General features: G+C 39.5%; 1 protein-coding gene across 10 annotated transcripts in view; it reads right to left on the bottom strand.

Annotated features, from left to right (window-relative positions):
- Nucleotides 1-23391, bottom strand: part of RPS6KA2 (ribosomal protein S6 kinase A2) — a 283503-nt gene that overhangs the window by 35628 nt on the left and 224484 nt on the right. For all 10 annotated transcript variants that reach the window (XM_027686577.1, XM_027686606.1, XM_027686594.1 and 7 more), the window contains 4 exons: nucleotides 17706-17776; nucleotides 16786-16874; nucleotides 11008-11072; nucleotides 2268-2370 (listed from right to left, as the gene is read on the bottom strand). In XM_027686577.1, coding sequence (XP_027542378.1) covers nucleotides 2268-2370; nucleotides 11008-11072; nucleotides 16786-16874; nucleotides 17706-17776 — 328 coding nt within the window. The remainder of the gene's footprint in view (nucleotides 1-2267; nucleotides 2371-11007; nucleotides 11073-16785; nucleotides 16875-17705; nucleotides 17777-23391) is intronic.

Here is a 23391-nt window from a genome sequence, read left to right as displayed (position 1 = left end):
GATGTGGGTTCACAGTGGTGAATTCAGGAAGTTAGTGGCCAGAAAAAGCAACTGCAACTTGGAAAAATCTCTGAAAAAAAGTAATGTGAAACTATACCCATAGAGATGAACTTCCAGTGTCAGAAATCACATTTTTGGCACACTTCGATCTGAGGTTAGAAATCCAGAGAAAGCTGTTTCAACCCCAAGGGTAAAGAAACTTTCTGAGGTACAGAAAATCACTGGACTGGCAAGTTACTGGATCCAAACCTTTGACATAAACTTGCTTTCAGGCAGGAGAACTCATTCTTTAAGACAGAGTGCAATATGTATCTGTACCCCCTCCTTGGTAGCATCTTTCACACAGCTTCATTAAAACACAACTGCATGATCATGAAGGAGGAATTACTGCAGTGCTTTCCATCTGGGTATCTCAGTAACATGGTTTGTTTGTTTGGGGTCTATGTCAGGACAGAAAAAACACAAAATAAAAAGGGTTCTTGTTCTATTCCACTGGCAATATGAGCCAGTATTACACAGCTTTGTGATGCTTTCCCTCTTCTGGTTGACCCAACCAGTCAACAGTCAGGGTCTGCAAAATATCCTGACAGTCTGCAAGGGCTTTTCCATCATTCTAGAAGTGTAAAGGCATTCACACTTTCAATTACACCTATTTTGAAATGACACGGTTTGATTCTCAGGCCACTTTCCACAGTAGCCCAAAGCAGAACTGAGTGAGGCCATCTGCCCACCCCAGCCACCGCCTCAAGACAAAACTTTCATGTCAGAATCTGTACGACATATCAAACTGAATTAAGCAACAGTAGTAACACGCAGAGTGTAAAATATAGCCCCAGGGATCAGTACAACCAATGAAGAGTGAACTACCAAAGCAATCCAAATTCTTAATGCTTCTCTGCGAGTGAGACTTCCCAAAGCAGCACCAGAGACTGCACTTCTCTCCAGATCAGACTGATTTGCAGTCTCCAATATTTCAGAGAAATCTAAATGAAAGCTAAAATCAGAGGATGGAAATGTCTAGTATCCAAATATCATCTGCTTCCATGCAGTGGGATAGGAATATCAGAACATGACCAACATATACTGGAGACAGGTGGATGTTCCAGTTGGACACATATAAACCAGAGTGTAATATTTTTAGAGTTTGCATAAGTCAGCATGTACTTGCCAAAAAAAAACTAGGAACCAATTGATAAAAGATTTAGAGTAGATACCATTATTTCAAACTCCATGAAAGGAAGTTTGGGTCAGGCCTAGACTAGACGTTAGGGCTAGTTTTAAGAAAAAAATAGTGTAGGTCAGGATCAGCTTGAACAAAAATGACAGGAAATCTCAGCTGTGATTTACGTGCTATAATGTAGGTGTTCTTGTAATAGTCTTTCACTGCAACAGTTCTGGGGCAATTTGAAGGTTGGAGCTTGAGACCTTATACTTGGTTATTACAACAGTGCTATGTGATATTTACAGTTCTTACCATCTTCAAAGTGTTTTACAAACAACAGCTAATTAAATTGTTATATTTTAGAATGTATAAATAAATACTTCTTTATACAGGAATATCACAGGCAGAAATGTAATGTAACTTATCCATATCTAGCAGGAGGAAATTTAAGTGGGATTACCACTCTGACATTACTGGTATTCCTGCTTTCCACTAAAAGAGTGGAAAGATGGAGTTTTGTGCAACAATCACCTTCATATATAGTGCACAAAGTGTGATATTCCTATTAGGAAACAGAAGTTACATGACCAACATTCTCACTGCAAGCACTTTCTAAATATTGTGGGCCAAATTTCCTGTTGGCATAACTCTGCTGATCTGAGAACTTGATGATTCTTCATTGCTTGTTAACCACATACTAACTTCCAATAGTTCATAGTCTATGGGACTTCATAATTAAATAAAACATCTATGGAATATATAATTATATACTGACTTGCAGAGATACAAAGTTCTTTGAAGCTGAGGTAATTTAAAATAGTTATATTCAGCTAGTGTAAGCAATGGTGAGGAATAAAATAGCAAATCAACAGTTACTTTTCCTTCTAAAAATGTGAAATCTGTGCTTCCTGGAGACAAATTAATGTGAGACTGGTGACATGCTTCTGGGCTTCTTCTCTTGGAAATGCAAAGCAATCTTTGCTTCTTGCTGGATGTTGCCAAACCCACAGGTGATCTGACTTTAGGACCCCATTGAAACAGGAAGTGAAAGGAAGAACGAACTTACTAACTGAAAAGTTATATTACCATGTGCCACCTTACTAACCTGTGGGGGTTCGAGATGTGAACTCTGGATCAAAATGAAAGGTGTCTTCTGGCCGTCCCACTGCGGGCTTGAAGGGCGGCTTGATTTCTTTTCTGTACAGTTTCTACAAGGAGAAGAACAGATCACAATCAACATCAAAGTGTGCAACTTCAGTATCTGGAGACAGGCTCCCCCACTTTCTTTAGGGTCTCCTCTCTCAGCTCTGTGGTATCCTTGCAGGACTGACAGAAAAGGAGGACATATCCATGGATCTGGCTCCTGCTTGACAGGTTGGCTTGACAGATTGGTGCCCTGGATGGTGCCTGCACTTTTTAGCCACTGTAATCTGGAATATGAACACAAATGTTTCTGGTAAAAATTTAGCCCATAGACTGGCACAGTGTTCCACCTGGGGCCTCTGGAAATTCACTTGTCTAAGGACAGGACTGGAATGTGCAATGGTAACATCAGGAAACAGGGTGACTTTAGTGGCGCAGCAATGGCTATCAGCACAAAGAACCACTGGAAAGCTGTGACTGTTTTAGCATTTACTATTTGTGAAGAACTAGCAACATGTTTGACATGCTGCCAGACCGAGCTGAGCAACAGGCTTGGCTGCCTGGTCCTTACAACCTAAACAAGTGATTTGTTCTTTTGGCATAGCTGGTAAAATGGAAGGGGACTAACACCTGAGGATTAGATGAAATTCCCATCAAAATATGCTAGGAAGAAAGCACAGTGGATGGGTGGGAAATCACATTGAAGGTTTAATGTGGCTTGAGCAGAGGAGCAAAACCAAGGAAAAACATAAAGAAGAGAGGAAGGTAAGCACTGCTAGGTGTGTGTTTCTGCTGGTGACTGAGGGGTCATGCAGAGGATCACATAACTAATACGCACCATAAATTCATCCTAATACACTGCCTTTATTATGAAGGACTTTGTGGTCTCCTAATGCATGCTTAGTGATCTTTAAGAAATTGCTACACCATGCTCCTTTGCAAGCACTCATACACACACACCTACACACATTTTGGGAAATGAACAAACTCAAGTGCAGCATGTCTGGATCTGATCCAAAGCCTCTAGAGGTTGATGGAAGGAGCCTTTTGCATCATCTCTGCTTGAAATGGCCAAGATATTATGTTGATGGCAGCATGGGTAACAGAGCTTCAGTTTGACTCCCTGTCCCATGTTTTAGTCCCTAGACTGCATTTCCTTTCTAGCAATGCTTTTGTTCTCAGGTTTCAAAGGGCCAAATTAGTTGCCACAGACCGTTCCCCATAATTAACATGTCTGAGCATAAATATAACATTTCATCCAAACTTTCAAGTCATGATAAGAACTGGAGAGTTCACTTTATGACTGTTCATAACATGCATTTTAAGGTTAGCTCTCAAAACAACTTCCTAATGAGCTAATTTTTCAAAATATTTAATGGAGATTAATAAATGCTTGTCCAGCTCTTTGCATGCAGGATGATTCTTTTTAACTGTAGGTTTTGTGGTAAATTAACTTCTGTAATATAAAGCTTGTGGTCAAACCTAAGATGTACACACATCACCATAATTTGAACTTGATTTTGCATTGATAAATAAGGGTTCTTGAAGCAGGAAATTCTGCAGCATAATATTAGCCTTAATAGAAAGGATATGTTTGTGGTTGAATTCCTTGGAAGAGTGAAATGGTGAGCCTGAATATAATAATTAATGGCCATTTCACCATAAAAAGTTTCTGCTTGCATAAAACTGCTTAGTATCTTCTGAGAGAAAAAGAAATGAATAACTGCTGTGAGCCACAACGGAAAGCCAGTCTTCCAAATAATTAAAAGCCAATTTCAATCTTAAGCAGGAAGTGTCCCTCATCAGCTGAAAAGTATCAACATAGCAATTAACGTACATCTTTTTTTGTCTGCACAGAACTTTAAAAGAGAACTCAGCACCTACTGAAGGCTTTTCTACCGCTAGGATTTCACCTTGTGAAAGCTACTTGCTTCCAGCTTCCCTTTATTTGTCTTAATTCACAACTGCAGTGCTTCTACTGCAGAAAGCAATATGGTCACATTCATGTGCTTTCTCCCTGAATTAACTGTACTGCTTATCCTGTGAGGTCCAAAACTTGGCAAGTGTTCTAGAGCAGCGCATCATTCAGGAACTGCATTCTCTTTTTATTATCATAACCATATTCTCTCTGGCCTCTTAATTCCTTCACCCGTCTGTAGTTTCTCAAGTGCTATTGGAGCTACATTTGTATTTGGAATCCCTAAGTCATATCCTCCACTACTAGGGAGGGATTTAAGATTCATCATGAGTCACACGCCACCTAAAGATGTGTAATCACAAAGTTGCTTTCTGGGAGGGGACGAAAACAAAGAAGTTGCTTGTGCAAGTGAAAGGCACTTCTGAGCACAACCCAGATGACTCCTTTTTCCATTTGTGATAGAAATTATTTCTGATGTTTCTGACTAGACAATGGAACAGTAAAAGGTAAACTGCCTAAAACTTTTTTCCCCCAAGTTCTTGAATCAGGTAACTAAATGGTATCATCAAGGAAAAGCAGAGCAGTGTCATCTATGGCCTTCTCCATCCCAAACTACCTTCAGTTCTCTGAGTGAACCACAACAACCAAAGCCAAATCACTAAACCAAGGCAGCCCAATACAGTTAAACATGAAGGCCTGCTGCAGGCAGAATGCCTCTTCCTTTAAAAACCTGCATCCTGTAGACTGCAAAACACAATGTGACACAAGCTGATCTAAGAAAACGGTAAGAATCACAGCCATTGTTTTCTACATACAGAGAAAAAAATCACTTGGAGGATTTGAGATCCTTCTGGATTTTTCAAGAATATTTCTAATTTTAGGAAACATATTAACCTATTATCCCTTACCATGGTCCCAAAACTATTCAGGGCTGATGTATCTTGACCTTGACCTCTTCCAACAGAAACCAACCAGGGTGGCAAATAACATAGCAAGTTAAATTTCAAATCTTGTCTTTGACCACTTCTATCAGGCTGTCACATAACTTCTGGTAAAGTTTAAACAATTATGTACTTTCCAAGTCATGGTGATACTGGTACTGTATGCAAAAGTCACTGGGAGTTCCATTATCCATTTAAATGGAAACGGAGTCCTAGTTTTCTCAGTTTAAATCCCAGTTTAGATATCCAAATTATTGTTTTGGATCTTATTAGGCATTCAGAAGAGACTTTGCATATGTAAGTGCTAATTGGAGCATTTAAATTTCAGGTTGGATGCTTAAGATCATTATATGTGTGTTATTTTGCACAAGTATAAGAAGCTGAAGATTTTTTCCTTCCACATTGTTTACACATCCATAAAGAAGAATTGCATTCCTTAGCCCTTAATGTTTTCTTGAGAATGTGACTTCTTTCTCTTTCCCAGTAAAGAATAATCTCCTACACGCCATCCCCATTTTTTTTAACTGGCCACAGCATTGACTTAGTACAGAAAAATGTGACTGACAGATATCAGGAATCATACAGAGCTGTCAGATGCAGAGGCTGTGCTGAGGGAGCGCATAATCCACAAAACGAGGGAGATGAACTCCAAGGTGTGAAAGTACTGATCTAGATATTCACACCTGGATACATATCCATGCTTCTGTCTACTTATCAACCCCTCACATCCTTCTGAGACTTTGATAATCAGTACCTTCAGATTAATAATACCTATGAATTAACTAGAAAACAGTTCTACACAAGTTTGAGAAACTATGAGCTTCTATCAGCTGCCTTTCTGATTTCAGATAGAAACATTTTTATTTGAAATAACTAATTTTTCTCCAGCTCCCAGTGACCTTTTCTTAAAATATGTTGCCAGATCTCTAATATGAGCTTCATCTGAACACCTCCTCAGCTGGAACTCAAATAATATACCTAGTCTAGTAACAAAATGCTGCAACATTTTGTGTCTTTCTCTTCTTATTGATAAGCAGTTAATTTTTCATCATCTTTTAAAAAAAGCACTCCTAAAAAAACCCAGAGATGTAAATGCTCTGTACATGTGCCTGGCAAATATCAAGAAGAAAAATGGTTTAATTTAATTAAAAACTATTTAGTAATTTCCTCAACTGAGTTTCTTTGATCAAGAATTGAATTATTCCTTAGACAACTTCTAGAAACAGAAAGATGCTACCCTCCACAGTGATGCACTTACGGTGTGAGAATAAACTCCCTTGCTACATATACCTGTCATGGAAAATCCAATGAGCAGACAAAAGGATGAACCACATTCTAAAATGTTTGTCCTCTCCTAGATTAATGGCTCAATGTTATTGCCTGCAAACAATAGAAAAGACAGCAGAATTCAAACCTTGGGGTTAACTTTTGCAGTTGGTAAAACCTGCAATTAATTCATGTTTTCGGTTTAGTTTGATCTCTGATAAGTATTGAAGGAAAAAGAACTTGATTCCACTTTCTTCTCATTCCTTTCCTCAGCTGTATTTTACAGTTTATTTTCTAGCATGTCATTTGCTCTGGTTCCAATTTAGCCTGTCATCCAAACAAAAACTACTGTTTATAGCCTACTCCTTCAACTGCAGTCTCCAAAAAGGGATTTAATTTTTCATTTTCAATGAAAAACCAGAAATGCATCATGCATGACCTGGAAAAAAGAAACAGTAATAAAAAAAAACAGGAACCAGACTGTGCTTTCTCAGAGACAGTGACTGAAACTATCTAAAGTCAACTTGGTTTGGGTCTGCTTGTCTTCGGAAGAAAAGGGGGTGCAAGGTTAGTAAGCAGGTAAAACTGTCAAGAAGCTGGGCATCTAGCCTCCTTCCTGAGAGTCCCAGCCTTGATCACAAAAGACAGTCCATTCATTTAACAACAGATTTACTGAATTTGCATCACAGTGCCTACTAAATGCCTTAGAGCAGTAAGACTGATATTTGCAGAAATCTTCATCTATTTTTCACCCTGTAAAGTGGGAATTTAGGGCTTTATTATGGGGCAACAACAGCTGTAAAAATGAGACTCTTACAGAGATTAGCTCATGCCAAAATTTAAATCTGGGCATAAAAACTCTGTGTCAGATTGTCCACAGTTCATTTAGTACAGAAGTTAACCAGAAGTTAAACCTAGGGTGACTACAGATTTTGCTGAAGAATGGCACTCTGGAACATGGGAATGACATCTGTGAAAGGCCAGGAGGAGGAGGGTTGTTCTCTGGCCACACTCATGTTTTCCAGGATGATATTTACTGCCTCTGCACAGAGTGGTCATGCGCTATCAGCACTGATGTGCTTGGCAGCAGCATCTGCAGCAGTGTAACAGGGGCCATTTTTACACTGTGTATGTTGTTTCCACTGTGTTCGCTGCCTTCATGCAAACCAGACACTATATCTGGTTGTGTCTGTTTAAAGACAGTGAAAGATAGGAAATAACTGCCCCAACAGGTAAACACATTCAAACCCAAGAGAACAGCTCTGAAAATACTCTGAAATGATGGTCCGAGTCATATGTTTCCATCTGTGATTCTAATGACTTCATCACTGCAATATCTACACTTCACACACAACTTAGAAGGAATAAGCTAACTCATTTCTGTTTTGAATCTCTTTTTAAAATTAGATGATGCAACTTGGTGGTTTGTTCCTGATTATCATGTCATTTTTGCAGGAAAAATCATGCTTAAAAACAAGTCCTGTTTCATACTGCATTTCCAGCAGATACTAACCCATTCTGACCCTTCACGATAAGGGAGCTTTTGATGGAGGATCAAAAGCTGAAAATTTCTGTGCTGTCAGTCACAGCAGTGCTATCATAGCTGCCAAGATAGTACAGAAGTTCTCCAAAAGAGCTTGCTTCTTGGTCTCTGAGGTCTTTATACTACCAAGGCATAAAGTAAATTAACATTTCTGTCCTGGCTCAAAAGCGTTGTTTGCTGACTGACTGCAAATTGATGTGAGAGATTCTGTATATATTAGAGGAGAACAAATTGAGGGCATCAGGGACTCTTTTCCTGAAACCATATAGAGATCAGCCATAAACATCTGTATCTGATCCATTTCTGTTCTCTCTTCTCTGATCCTGTTCCCTTTCCGTCCATGGAGAACATGTTAACAGCTGGTTGGATGATCACTGTTAAGTCAAAGTCCTGGCTTCAGCTCAGGGCCAGGCTGGCTCACATTGCTCTGAAATGTATACAATACTGTAGCTGCTGTAATGAGATAAGCCTCCCAAGATCTCCATGAGTAACTGGAAAATTAGAATAAAATGAGGAAATATTACAAAGATGATAGCTGATCTGTGTAATAATGATCTGTCTGTCTCAAAGAAAGTGCAATAAGCACTAAATGTGTTGGATTAGAATGGATCTTTACAGCTACATTTTACAGCAGAGTTAGAGGGCTAGATAAGACATCAAAGGGCAATTAAATCCATGTTCCTCTCTACCTCCAAGGCATGTTCAAGCATATCTGTCTTCTTCATGGTAGATATTTCCCAGTCCATAAGAGCTGTTTCAAATGATGGAGGACTGTTGAGTTTCCTCAGGAATTGGCATGACATTGTTCCCTAAAGAACTGGGCTTGAAACAATCACCAATTATCACGACAGAAGATGGTCTTGAGGAGTCTCATGGGACAAAACTGACTTTTCTGAAAACCTTTCCAAGATGCAGAGCCTCATTTATCTGTGATGAGTTAGTGAGCTGCTCCACTAGCAAGCACAGAAGAAAAACCCTCTCACTGCTCCAGTACTTCTTATTACATCAAGACATATTCATCTGACCTGTACTTTGATTGCAAAGCTGAGGACTGTGGAGATATTGGAGGACTGGGGGGGGAGGTGGGGGGGGAGAAAAAAAAAAAAAAGAACCCAAGTCTTCTGAATTCCCTAATTTTTATTTTCACTTACTGTTTCCATAAATGTAAAGTCATCATACAGAATTTCATCATTAGTAAGAAGCAGAAAAGGAAAGAGAATCTAGACTCCAGATCATATGTACTGGGATTAAAAGTCAGCTGGACCATAAAGGAAAGTCTCAAACTCCATTTTCACTGATCATGTTTTAACATGCTGATGAGTCATGCCAACTCTTCAACATGCTACTCAAACTGGGTTTTTCTAATAAGTTTTTCCAAAATAAATGATTTTGTGGGCCTTTCAAAGGCTACCTGGGCACCACAAAATGTTCTTTCACAGAGGAATTAGCTTTAATGGGAAGTCCTGGGCAGCAGTTTGAGAATAGCTCTGTCAAACACATTCATGTGTTTTTATCAGAATTTATTTTAAGAACTGCATCAATGTGATGTGTTACACTAGCATTTATGAGTGAACACATTAAATACTGAAGAGACATAACAACCATAACACAGGTTGGGTAAAATTAAAGTAGAAAATGCGAGAGGATGTGGCAAACAGGAGCTCTGATGTATTGGTAGTTGTTCAGAGCAAGAATGAAAAATGTTTGCTTCCAGGTTTGTCTAAAAATAAATTGATTTGAACAAATAGGATGCTGAGAATGTGAGATTTAACCTCTTACATGTCTAAATCAAGTATGTAGCTAATCTCTACCACCAGCTTTATGAGCTGTAGCTGATAGCAATAAAAGAAATCCTTGTTCACCATTCTGTTAATCACCTCTGACATGTCTTATTCGAACCATGCTTCATTTGATCAAATGTTTGCTGTTCCAATTTTGAGTGCTGATGTTAAAATAATAGCTCACCTCAATCAAACATCAAACACTTGTAAGAGGAGCTGACGTTTCCAGTTCTGGCTGGTTAACTTGTATGTTCAGAGGTGTAAAATCACGCTTTTGAAAATCCATCTATTTTGGGGGCTTTCTATAGCCCTCAATGCAACCTAGTGGAAGGAGCAGATGCTTTCCTATGGTCACTTAGGCCAAAATGATAAGAATGGGTTAACAAAGCTATCCTGTTGGAAGATTTATGATTCTTCTAGCATAAAGCAGCACAGCCTGCTGTACAGCCTGTTGTACCAGCTCTGTGGACGCCCAGGTAGTCCCAGTAGCACCATGTTGTGTTTGGGAAAAGAATGAGCCTGGAGGTCTTGGAGCTCCTTGGAGCTACTGTTGGCAGGCATGTAGAAGCAGACCTGGGGCTGCTCTAAATAATTACAAGAGAGAAAAGGATTCCTGAAGGTCCCTGATATTGGAAAGAATAAAACTAGCCTTTAGTCCAGCCTGCCCAACTGAGTGAGAAGGGACAAGTAGTTCAATACGGAATGTAAAAGCAGAACAATGGAGGGACCTAGAGAATCAGATTGATTCCCTATGAAGTATCTCTTTCAAGCCCAATCCTTTGCCTCTGTTTTCTTTTACAACTGAATACTACAGGAATTATTTCATTTAAAGCTACTCATTTTCACTCCAGTCCAGCTCCCACAATCGAAGTCTCATGTTTATTAAAGCTGAATGTGGAAATTATTCTGCAGAATGCTGGAAATAGCCTCAGGTAGTATAATGATTAGACAGACTATCAGACAAAACAGAGACAAGAAGTTAGAAAAAACCAGCAATGCTGAAAGCAGCTTTCTATTCCTTTCATTTGTGGGTATGTGAACAAACACATATGGAAAAGACCTTTAAGACCAGCGAGTTCAACTGTAAACCCACCACTGCCAAGTATGTTTGCAAGAGACACAGGTACCCACTGAGTAGGCTCTAGCTCCTGGGTTCTCTGCATTACAGAATGCCTTTTTTCCTAAACATGGCAGTTTCTTTTCATAAAATTTAGCTAATAATAAAAAAAAAAATTAAATTCTGCTCCACTTACATTCCAGTCTATAGTAACAAAGAAAGGATGACGTTTAATTTCTTCCACTCCATCAAATCCAGCACCTGGCAAAAGAATGAAAGAATTAAAATGAAGTAATGCTTAGAAGAGTACTGCATGACATCTCTTCTTCTGTCTTCCTCCCCATCCCCACTTTTCTTCTGACAAAGTCAGAGTTACCCTATAAACATTCCTTCTAGTCAACCCTGGACAGTACAACTGTCATAACAGTATAAACTACCAAAGTACAGACAAGGGCACTTCATTAATGAGAATCTGATGGCTGAGGGTTTTTACTTTTCTCTAATTGAGGATGCTGCCAAGGCTGAATAGCTGCACAGTCAAGCTTTGAATGAGACACGGGATTTTAGGCCCAGGAGAGCACATGCACCAGCGAGGTCAGGAGAAGCCCCAAGACATCCTCATACCCTGGCAAGGCTACAGCTGCTCCCTGCAACCAGCAGCAGCTCTTCTATGTGCACCGACTTTCAGATCTCGACTAGCTACCTGTTCTTCACAGGTAAAGAAAGCTGCACTACAGGTAAGTACAGATTCAAAATACCAAAAGGCTCCAAATGATTTGACATAAGCCAGGGTTTTAGGTTCCCCCTTTGCAAATATTGTCTTCAAATTCCTCTGAGTACTAAAATCATCACTCTCAGTGTTATGTTTCCTTCAGTATTAAAGGAAATTGGAGGGAATAGGAATTTGAGGGAAAGTCCTCTGAGATTGGGTAAGAAACCTAATTTCTTCATTACTTTTGCCTTATGTCTTCACTGAAGATTGCCTTTTTTTATTCCTTTACCTCAGTTTATTTGCTTCAGTGCCATCAGAAAACCCAACAGGTGCTCAGTAATAATTAAACAACTGTCAGAGATGATTTAGAATGCCATTTATGGAGTTGATTTGACTTTATTAATAGCACCCTTCATTTTCATTTCAAGGAGAATTAACACCTGGAAGCAAAGTCTTTGCACTGCAATTTTGGAATCAGTCCCTGAAAGGTACCCAGCATACTTCTGCACAAGCATTCTGAGCATCCTTGAATCCCAAAAGGACCTGGGATTCATAAGCACCTTGCAAGGGGCACTCAACACCTCAGAGGATTCAGCCTTTTATCCGCAGTATTTGTACTTTCAGAAGATCAACATTACAAGCAGCTTTACAAAGGTCTTGTCAACTGAAGCTTTTGTAAATGTGATGCCTGCTCTCCTTGTGTACAAGAGATTATCAATGTTTGCCAAAACGCAATGATCTGGAATGGCTTCCTACAGCCTGCTTAACAGTCACTGATGAATGGATACAGAAAGCAAACATAACATGCACGATTGTCTGTCAGGCCTGCTGGATAATAATGCAAGTGAGATGATCTTCTGATTACTTCCCCACTCTGGTAATCTTTCAGTATAGACAAATGTAAGCAATGTACATGAGGATAAACAATCCTAGCCCGCCATACAAAATTACATGCTCAAAGATGATCAGCTCCACTGAGGTCTGTCGGTTATGGCAGACAGACAGTTTTAGGCAAAGACAGCATGAAATCAAATCTTAGAAAGAGAAGAGAGGACAAAAGGGAGAATATCACTGCATTGTCATTGTGTATATCTGTTGTACGCCTACAACTGTACTATGGATGTTGACACACTCACATCACACATATAAGAGGGCATACTTATGAAAAGGAGGAAAAATCAAAGAACGTCAACAAGGAATGGTATGGAATGATTGAATACGTCAGGACTTTTCTACCTGGAAACAGGTGACCAAGGAGGTTTACAACAGGTTATTAAATTATGCTAGCAGGAATCAGGTTCAGAAGAACCTGGAGATGTTTTGTCAGGAAACAGACAGCTGTGTGATGTGGAATTACTTGGAAAAGATGATGCAGTTCAAAATATTTATACGGGTTGATGGGTAGGCCAGGAAGTGTGTTGAAAAGAAATCTGTTGAAGATTACTTCAACAAACCACAAGAAGTTCAGGAAACTCCTTGCTTGACCTTAAAGCAGGAGTAGGGTGGGAGAAAATTTGGGTGAAGTAACACGTATGTTTACCCTATTCTTACTTGTCCCTACGCAGCTGTTTATGACCATGGGTACCGAACCAGAAAATACTGACTCTTAGTCTAAGACTTCTATGACTTCCCTTCAGACCTTCGTGATGCAGTCATCATCACCTTGTATAAGAAGAAAGGTACCAAATCAGACTGTTCAAATTACCGTGGTATTACTCTGCTCTCCATTGCTGGCAAAATCCTGGCAAGAATACTCCTGAACAGACTAATACCTGCTATAGCAGAAGGAATTCTACCTGAAAGTCAGTGTGGTTTCAGAGCCAACAGGAGCACCACAGACATGATATTTGCTCTCAGACAACTGCAAGAGAAGTGTAGGGAACAGAACAAAGGTCTCTATGTAACCTTTGTCGACCTCACCAAGGCTTTCGATACTGTGAGCAGAAAAGGTCTTTGGCAGATTTTGGAACGTTTAGGTTGTCCCCCCAAGTTCCTTAAAATGATCATCTCACTTCATGAGGATCAGCATGGCCAAGTCAGATATGGCAACACACTTTCTGAGCCCTTTCTAATAAAGAATGGTGTGAAACAAGGCTGCGTTCTCGCTCCTACCCTATTCACAGTCTTTTTCAGCATGATGCTCCAAAGGGCCACGGCAGACCTCGATGATCAGGATGGTATCTACATTTGATATCGTACTGACGGAAGCCTATTCAACCTAAGGCGACTGAAGGCCCACACCAAGACCCTAAACCATCTTGTCCGGGAGCTGCTTTATGCTGATGACGCCGCCCTTGTTGCCCACACAGAAGCAGCTCTGCAGAGTTTAACATCCTGCTTTGCAGACGCTACTGAGCTCTTTGGGCTGGAAGTCAGCCTAAAGAAGACTGAAGTTCTCCATCAACCTGCACCTCAGGAAGTCCTCCATCATCCCCACATCACCATCGGCCAATCAGAACTCAAATCAGTCCAACAGTTTAATTACCTAGGTAGCCTCATCTCCTCAGATGGTAAGATTGACGGGGAGATAGATAACAGGTTAGCAAAGGCATATAGTGCTTTTGGAAAGCTTCATAAAAGAGTCTGGCGAAATAAACACTTGAAGAAAAGTACCAAGATCAGTGTTTACAGAGCCATAGTGCTGTCTACTCTTTTATATGGCTCCGAATCATGGGTCATCTACCGCCACCACCTGCGACTCCTAGAACGCTTCCATCAACGCTGTCTCCGCACAATCCTAAACATCCACTGGTCAGACTATGTGACCAATACATCTGTTCTCGAACAGGCAGCAATCACAAGTATTGAGGCCATGTTGCTGAGAACACAGCTGCGTTGGGCTGGGCACGTCTCTAGGATGAAGGACCACCGCCTCCCCAAGATCCTGCTTTACGGTGAACTTGCCACTGGCTGCCGCAAGAGAGGAGCCCCAAAGAAAAGATACAAGGACTCCCTGAAACAACATCTCAGCCTTGGCCATATTGATCACCATAACTGGTCTACTCTGGCCTCCAATCGGGAGGCCTGGAGACAAACCATTTATAACGCTGCTGATGCTTTTGAGAAAGCACGCAGGATCACCCTTGAGGAGAAAAGACAACGCAGAAAGAATCGAGCCTTACAGAATATACCACCTAAGGAGTCTTTCTGTTGTGTCTTTTGCAACCGGACATGCCTTTCTCGTATTGGCCTTTTTAGCCACCAACGCGCTTGCAAGAAACGTGGGTAGAGCCCTTCCCAAATCTTCGTTCGCGAAGCCTAGCCATGATGATAATATGGGCACCAGACTTAGAACCAGGTAAACTGGATTACTAAATTCCTCCTCTGTCTTGTCTATCTTGCTTCAACTCTAATATTTTTTCCATTAGCAATCCAAAGCTTCAAAATGAAGTTTCAAAGCAAAATTTCAGAAAACATCATCCATCTTTACTTCCATTTGTTAAGATACCAAAGTCAAATGGCAAAAAGCAAAATGGCAGCAAGAATAAAATTATTTTTGAAGCTTAGCATTTTTCATCTTGTCAATGCTAAAAATTGGATTTTGGAACTAAATACACTTTCCAGATTCACAAACTTCTGTAGCAATGGCTGAAAACAAGTGTTTGATCCATAAGATGGTTCATTTATTTTAGCATACTTCATTAATTTTCCAAAGATTTTTCAAAACAGTAGGTCTAATCCTACATTTCTTTTGCTATTATTTCTTTCCCAGAAAAAGCTAAAATCCACAAAGTGGAAGTAGTCCTTTATCTACTGATTTCTGTTCAGTATTTAGGCCAATCATTTAAGCTTTCCTTCTTTTATTACCAACAGGTCTGTTTCCATTGTCCTTTATGCTCATTCTCAATCAGTGAACCAGAGAGTGCCCTCAGGAGCTTTCCACCACTATCCCTGAAATGTTAAGATCTATTTTTCTGTTACTCTTTGAGATTTTATTTCCTTGGATGCTTGTGTTATAAATATTTTCTTTCTTTCTCCAAGCCTTCCCTGTATTTCAATGAACCTTGGGTTTTAAAACCTTGACCCCTAGCAATTCCCCATTATTAACAGGGAGCTGATATAGGAGCTAGAATTGTTATGGCTAAAACTAAGCAACTTTGATTATTTTAGTAAGTAGCTTTTTATTTAAGGACTGGTATCCAGAAATTCCCGCTGACTTCACCGGAGCCCCATTTTGGATGGATAGCAAACTGTGGGAAGCCACAAAATGAGCAGAGCAGAACAAAAGCAAGAGATGGAGACAGGGAGGAAATAGCAGAAAGGAACAGAGGTTGGGAGTGGGAAAAAGTTTATATTTGCTGCAGCACCTTATTTTTCTGAAAGAGATTAAACCCAGAAATCCCAATACTCTATTTTTTCCTAATGTCAAACAAATTACTTGAGAGCAATTGAAACCTGCTGAGAAAATGTGTTTTTCCACTCTCATGTCTGCAGCGTATCAGACTGCAAGAGCTACCATTTATGTCAAGAGGTAAAACCTCTTGGGGACATTCCCTCTGCGGGCCATGTGCCATCCCCTCAGGAGGAGAGGGGCCACGTGCTGAAGGACTGTCTCCTCATTCCCACCCAGCACTGTGCTTGGTCAGGTTGTCAATTCATCCCTGTGTGGAGCAAGGACAAAATTTGCAATGAAAGTCACGCAACAGGCGTTGTCCATGACCTCATCAAATGCAATTAATTTCTTAATAAAACTCTTAAACAAGTGTACAGACATAAGATACATTATCCAATACATACTTCTTGCTTATCACAATTTAAATAGGATTACTAATAAAGGGTGAAGAGACATTATTAAAAAGGCCATGATACATTTAGGATAATAAAGACGAAAGCCTACTGTGAGAATGCTCCCAGCTCACAGAATGTGACAGGATTGAAACACATTTGAGAATAGCAAAGATGAAACCTCAGATTTGCAGCTAAATTATACAGATTTTTAAAACACACTTGTTTCTCAGTTCCCTATAGTATCATATTCAGCAGTTATCTTAAATCCTCCAAAAAAAAGCTGGCAGTTTATTCTCCCTCTTTACCAAAAAAATGAAATAAAAATTAATATCATGTTTTAAATTCCAGTGCTTTGCCTGTGCTCTTTGCAAATTTCTCTAGCAATGCTCAAGGTTCATTGTGCTCTGGGAAGGAATGGAAAACGCAACATAACGAAAAGGATAAGTATGAGAAAAGATGTTCTGAGAGAAATGATCACCACCTGACAAGGCAGACGGCACATAACAAATGCCCCGATCAAATGCACATACGTACCTAATCTGTTGGAGGGGTTCCTTTTGAAGAGGGCTCGCAGCAGGCTCTGGGCTTCTATGCTCAAGAACTGTGGCATTCCCAGCTTGGCTCTGAAAGAACACAACACTTGAAAAGAAAATATATTTTTAAAGATTTTTTTTCCATCCTGCTGTGGCTGAAAAGGTGGAATTGTAGTACTCAGGATGGGCAGACACATGAAATCAGTGTAAAAAAGACTACCTAAGCATAATGCAACACAGAGCAAGGACCTGATCTTGTTCTGCTGAAGGTAAGGAAGGTTTTACCACTGACTTCACTAGAGGTAGAGCAGATTCGATGAATCTCATAAAACCTTTTGCAATCTAAATAGGTAATTTTCCTACAGAATTTTTTCACTTTTTTAGCTTGCTGGAATAACTTTGGGAATCAAGAGGAATTTAAACAACAAAACCTAATGAAAGCAATTGTACTAAACCATATACTCTTTAAAGAGGGTAAATTTTTTCTTTTGGCCATTCACTGCTACAGAAAAAAAATGTAATACTGAAGAAAGCTCAGCTTCAAATTCATGTGTCTGCACTTAACATCAAATGAATAGGAAATCTGCAAAGGAAAATATTTGAAACTTGGCAACAACAAAATATAAGGCGTCCTGCAGTACTTTGACTGTTCCCACATTTTATGGATATTGACATTATTAGAGAAAGTAAGATAGATTCCTTTTGTAAGGTCCTCTCAGTAATTCACCTCCTACTATTTATTCTGAAAGTAGTTTTAAGAGTCACATACAGGCATCAGCTACGTGTGCCTTACCAAATTAATGCCTTACACAGCTTTGAAATCTAGGTGCACAATACTCTTCATATACTTGGGATCTATAGACTCTCCAGAGGGTAGAGTTAACTCAGAGTCAGAAGAATGAAACCAGTTTCAAGACTCACTTGAGAATGAGTGCCATTGTCTCCTTTCTGTCTTTTCCCTGGAAGGGTAATGATCCCGTCAGCATCTCAAACTGTGGAGTAACAAAATAATGGTAAATCAAATGGGCATTGAGGTGGTCTGCATGGCTAATAGACACATCCACCTTTTATTTTCAACACAACTGAAAACTTAAGGAAACAAAATGGTCCAACAGGCTGTGCTCCAGAAAAAAATGACACAGCAAGATTGGATTATGCAGAACGAGACTGTTTAATTTGAGAGTCTTGTTACAAACTGTTTACACTGATACTTGGGGTCAAGTTTTGGTATGTTTGGGAAGAAGTGTCATATACGCTGTTTTCATCAGCATCTGTTTTATGATCAATGCTGGAAATGAGATATTTGTCTGGAGGGGCCCTTAGTCTGCATGGGTATGGCTGTTCTTAGGTGTTTGTCACAGACTATTGTCCATGAAAAATGGGTTCGACATGCCACTCCCCATCTTTTTAAGTTGCATATTTGATTGCATATTTGCACCACTCAGAGATGCTTCTGCTATATTTTGCAGGAGAAACAAGCATAAACCCCACATTCTCAAGGCATTTGAGTGTGCTTTTTCTCTCCTGCTTTGGTTCCCCTGGCTGTATTCAGTGATGAATTTTGCAAGTGTCACATTTACCTAAACTCAAATCTCAAAGCAAAACTCGATAATCATCATCAATTATTTGCCTAACACATGCGTGACAACATCAATCATTTATGGTTCCTTTGAAACAGATTAGTGCTTTCAGTAAATTTGACTGGAATTTCACATCTGTAAGAAGAAAAAAAAAAAGCCCATCAAAGCCCAAGCCAAAGAAGCTTGCCTAATACGGCTTCAATATCAGGTCTTTCACGCAGCTCTCGCCATGGTGTTTCATGGAGGTACATGTGGTAGCTGGTTTCTCTGACTAAGGGATGCTGAAGGCTATGCATCACCAAACACAGACACCAAGAACATAATTCAGCCTGGGCACAAAGGAGGACAGTGTCCACTGACGGTAAGGAGAACCATTACTTGCTCATGTCTGTGACTCAGCCTTTGGATCTCTTCCACTATAATAAGCATCTAATAATTAATATTCATTGCTATAATTAAATACCTGTTATGACAGGAAAGATTCTGCAAGCCTATATGTAGTTTTTGTACCTTATCCCACAAGAAGCCCCACTGCTCCCAAGAAGCATGTTTGTGCTAGAAAGGATCCTTTCATTACCAAAACCTGTGTCAGACATCTCCACAGCCTGACTCTTCCTTTTGCCCAGATTAAATATAGCTATACCTTGAGAAAAATATAGAGAACATAAGAAAACTAATGGTGAAACTGCTATGCTAGTTTTGGGAGGAGGACACAGGAGAGGTTTAGAAGCCAGATAACTGAATATAATTAATTGAAGGATTAATCTGCATTAATAACAAATTACCTCAAGGCAATAAAACCCATAGTAGAAACAGGAAAAAACCACTTTTAAAAATTGTTTACAGCTGACAAATATAGACAAGATTCGGAAAAAACAAATATGTTATCTTCTGCTTAGGTTAGGAAAGGCAAGAGAAGAATTGCCTGGTAGAGCTGGAAGAAAGCAGCTTATCTTTTACAGACAAAGATAATGGGGGACTATTTTTAAAACTGCCTAAATGACACTGGAGCCTAACTACCATTTTCAAAGTAATTCTGGCCTATCAGAGCCTTAGTCCTGATAAAAGTGTTCAGATGTACTGGGGACGAGGGGCAGAGAACATTGCTTCCCAGGGCAGCAGCAGAAATGGTACGTATTGTACTAAACCCTTGTGATTTCTAAAGCATTTATGTTCAGGATATGTACCTAATGTTCACCTAAACTTCCTCATGTTGCTTTGCTGTTTTAATAAATCCAATTTAACAGCACTAACAATGACTGCTACGTCTCATTTATATTGGCAGCATTGGGCTTGGTGCTGCTGATGCAGATGATACAGATATAAGCAACTGCTGGGTCAGGGGAGGGGAGGGAAGGGAGGGAGGAAGGAAGGAAGGAAGGAAGGAAGCAGGGAAGGAAGGAAGGAAGGAAGGAAGGATATTTAAGTTGCAGGAGGGAGTAGGCGAAATGACCATCCTGGAGGCTGCAGGGAATAGTTACTGTGCTGCTGTAATGGCTAGCACTTTGTTACCACGTCTCGAGTTACACAGGTTCAGAAGAAGTGCACTTAACATAAATATTTAAAGTGAAAGGCAGCTACATGAGTTAAGTGTACCAGAGCTTTTTACTTTAATGAACTTAACTAAGCTAGAAGAAAGCACTGGTTTCTCAACTGCAGTCTTGAATAAATCTGTTAAAGGTTAAAAATTAAATAACAAGACCGAAAAAAAATATTCAAATAGTTCATCTCATCAATTAAAGCTACCACTTTACTGCACTGTTTTCCTGCTTATTTTTTCAAAAAATCAAAAATCTTGCTAAACCTGAACGTGAAAACAGAAGTGAGCACTTGCTGCTTACGCCCTTGCACATACATACAAAGCTGTATGGGTCACAGCAGGCTGACAATAAGCTAAGCCTAGCTGTCAATGAACTCTGTAGTATTTTTGGCTATTAAAGCAGTCCCTGTAGTTTTGCTGGGAGACTCACTTTTCACTCTCCCCACCTTCCCATCCATATAAACCCTCTGTTTGCTCCTTCCTTCCCACTGATTCACTTCCTGAGTGTTCTGGTACTCCAGAAGGCTGGGCCTCCCTCCTACCTTGACTTCCTTTCTGTACCAATATTCAGCAAGAAAGGCAAATATTTGTTCCAGTTCAGCTGCCTATTAAGAGAACCACAGAATTAAAGCGTGATGGGAAGGGGCCTCTGGAGTCACATAGTCCAGCCCCTGCTAAGGTCTCTACATGCTCTGCAGCGCTTTCCTGTTTTCAGGGCAGTCTCCAATTTCAGTAGGCAAAACACCAGCACTTGAGACCCCAGAAGATATACATGAGGGAAGACCTGGAAAAGAGTGCTACATTTGCTGAGGAAATGGATTCAAGAAGCGACCCTGGTAGGTCTTTGAGGAAGATAATGAATGAGAAAAAAATCTACAGCCTGGAGTAACTGCCATATGAATCTTCCTAACAGATGGAAGGAGAGCAGATTGTGCAAATTACTTCAGCCCAAGTCTGCTGAAGTACTGTGAGCCTAGGATAAAATTCAGGGTTATGAAGAAACTCGATACCACTCAGTCTTGGATACCAGAGAGAGACACTCTTGTCAGAATGGCCAGGTTCTCTTCTCAACACTTCAAATCATTTTTCAGGTATCTGAGAGCTGCTCAAGCACTCAATTTTATAATTTGTAAAAAGCATTAAGAATTTTTCATTATTAGCTGGGTGTGAAGCGTAATGAATTAATGCTCGCAAAGGGTTGAATACCTTAACATAGCAGCAACCATAAACATTCAAAATAATGTTCATGAAGATTATCTCTTCCACTGGGAAGAAAACAAGTGTTATGATGGGATTTTGTAAAAGAAGATTGTAATGCATTGACGTCTTATATTGATTTTTCCAACGCTACCGTATAGTTACTACAGAATTACTACAGAGCTGAATGTTTTGGATACCAAAACATTTTGAAGACTTCACTACTTACACATTCCCTAAATTGCTGACATATATAAACACATTAATTTTTATTTGGGGCTGCCTATTAAGTCATCACAGCCATTCTTTCTCTAATTATATTCCCCTCTCTGCTCACAAGACTCTCAAAGGTGTTTTTTTCCTGAACTGAAGCAGATAAAACTTCCATGAGGTCTGTGGCCTTGTAAATCACCTGGTACAATGAACTACAAAACCACTGCTTTGAGAGGCTTTCTAAGAGACTTGCGCATGGTATATCATGCAGACCAGTTTATCTGGGATTCAGAGACAGCAAGACTGCTCTTGCAGTGCAGTGCAGCTGAAAAGGTATTACTTACATATTCAACTTTTTAACAACTTGAATCAGATGCCTGTTGATGCAGATTTCTTTTGTTGATGCAAAGCTTTTGCAGAGTATGACCTATCCAAAATCTCCAATGCAGTGAGTAGCATACAGAAAGGCAGAAATTGAAAACTGTCTAGTCATGATAAACCACATAAATTCACCAGCACAAAGTTATAGTTGGGTCCCAGCAGTCATCATCACATATTTAATCAGAGGTTGGTACTGTCCTCTGGAATGCTGCAAAGGATAAATTTCAAGATTTTTATAACTATACCCTTTGATATATACTAAGCTACTGTGAAACAATTCAAACAAATTGAACAGTAAACAAATAGAGCAGGTAACAGTTTTGGTTGTGTGACCTGCACCAAAGATCTACCAGGTGATAAATGAAATTATACTGGTATTGATGGTAAAACCCCCAGTGAATAATAATTAATGAAATAATTAATAACATAAAGAATAAAAAAGTCAAGACCGGAAAATAGTAATTTCCAGACAATTTGTTTTGGTATTAATCATCACAACATGTCACATTTAAGGTTGTCTTCAAGGATGGTTCAGTGTGATTCTAGCCTGTGCTCTGGTCAGTGAAGGTTGGCGAGGAGTTGCTAGCGCAACCCAACTCTTCATACCCAAGTATTCATCCCTCTTCACAGAACAGACAAGAGTGTGTTTGGTTGCTCTTCTGATAATGAGGTTATAGGCCATTTTAGAACTATCTGCCTAATATATTCCCTCTTTTGATAAATATTAAAAAATTAATGAAAATTATACTATCACATAAATATGAAAATTATACTATCACATACACTTCCTTTCAATCTATGCATATTCCACCAACTGGTATATTTTCTTTGTCTATTTTACATCATAATGCAAATTAATTAGAGAGAAATGCTAATAATTAATTTGAATGCCATTTAATTATCTTCAGGTTTTCAGACTGTCAGAAAAACAGCTTCCCTAATAGAACATACAAGTAATAAACCGAGGAAAACAAGGAGATAAGAGCAGAGCAAAAGACAGCATCAGAAAATCTTCCCAACTTTTAGTGTGTGGAAATACCCTTTTTCTGTCCCAACCAGCTAAACACTGAAAAGGAAAAAAGATTGAACTGATTAGACATATTTTTCTCTAAGATGTCTGGTAATGCTCTAAGGCTTAAAGCATACCCTTACAAAGTTTTTACTTTCTTTAATTCATCTCCTTTTATAGAGAGTTTTATCTTTTCTATTTCTAATACACTGAATCCCTAAGGGAGCATTGAAAAGAGTGATGGAAGGGAAAAAAAAGAAAGCCTAGCAAAAAACAGGGAGGGAGTAGCCCAATTTATTAGCTGGTGAAAGAAAAACAATCTATTCACCAAATGCACCATCATTTAACTGGAGACAGATAGTGAGAAGGTACAGCTATCCTCCGAAATCAAATATATGATAAAAAATTAAAGGGTAGGGGGTAGGGATATATTTATTCTATGAGATATAACCTAGTGATTTCCCTGATTAAACACATGGTTCAGAACTGCTGAGCATCCACAAATGTATTTGTGGCCACAGGAGACAAGGATGTTCCACTCCTTTTAAAACTAAGACAATAAATTACAATATTTACTTAGATTAACTCCTGTCAGCTTGCTAGATCAGTGATGTAGGCCCTCCCCACACCAAATTTCCATTCACATTGCTTCCTATACTTACTTCCTCTGGTGGCACCAGTTGTCTG

Source organism: Neopelma chrysocephalum, unplaced genomic scaffold (assembly GCF_003984885.1).
Source record: "Neopelma chrysocephalum unplaced genomic scaffold, ASM398488v2 Primary Assembly neopelma1_23, whole genome shotgun sequence".
NCBI lineage: Eukaryota > Metazoa > Chordata > Aves > Passeriformes > Pipridae > Neopelma > Neopelma chrysocephalum.
This window is presented reverse-complemented; position numbering and strand designations above follow the sequence as displayed.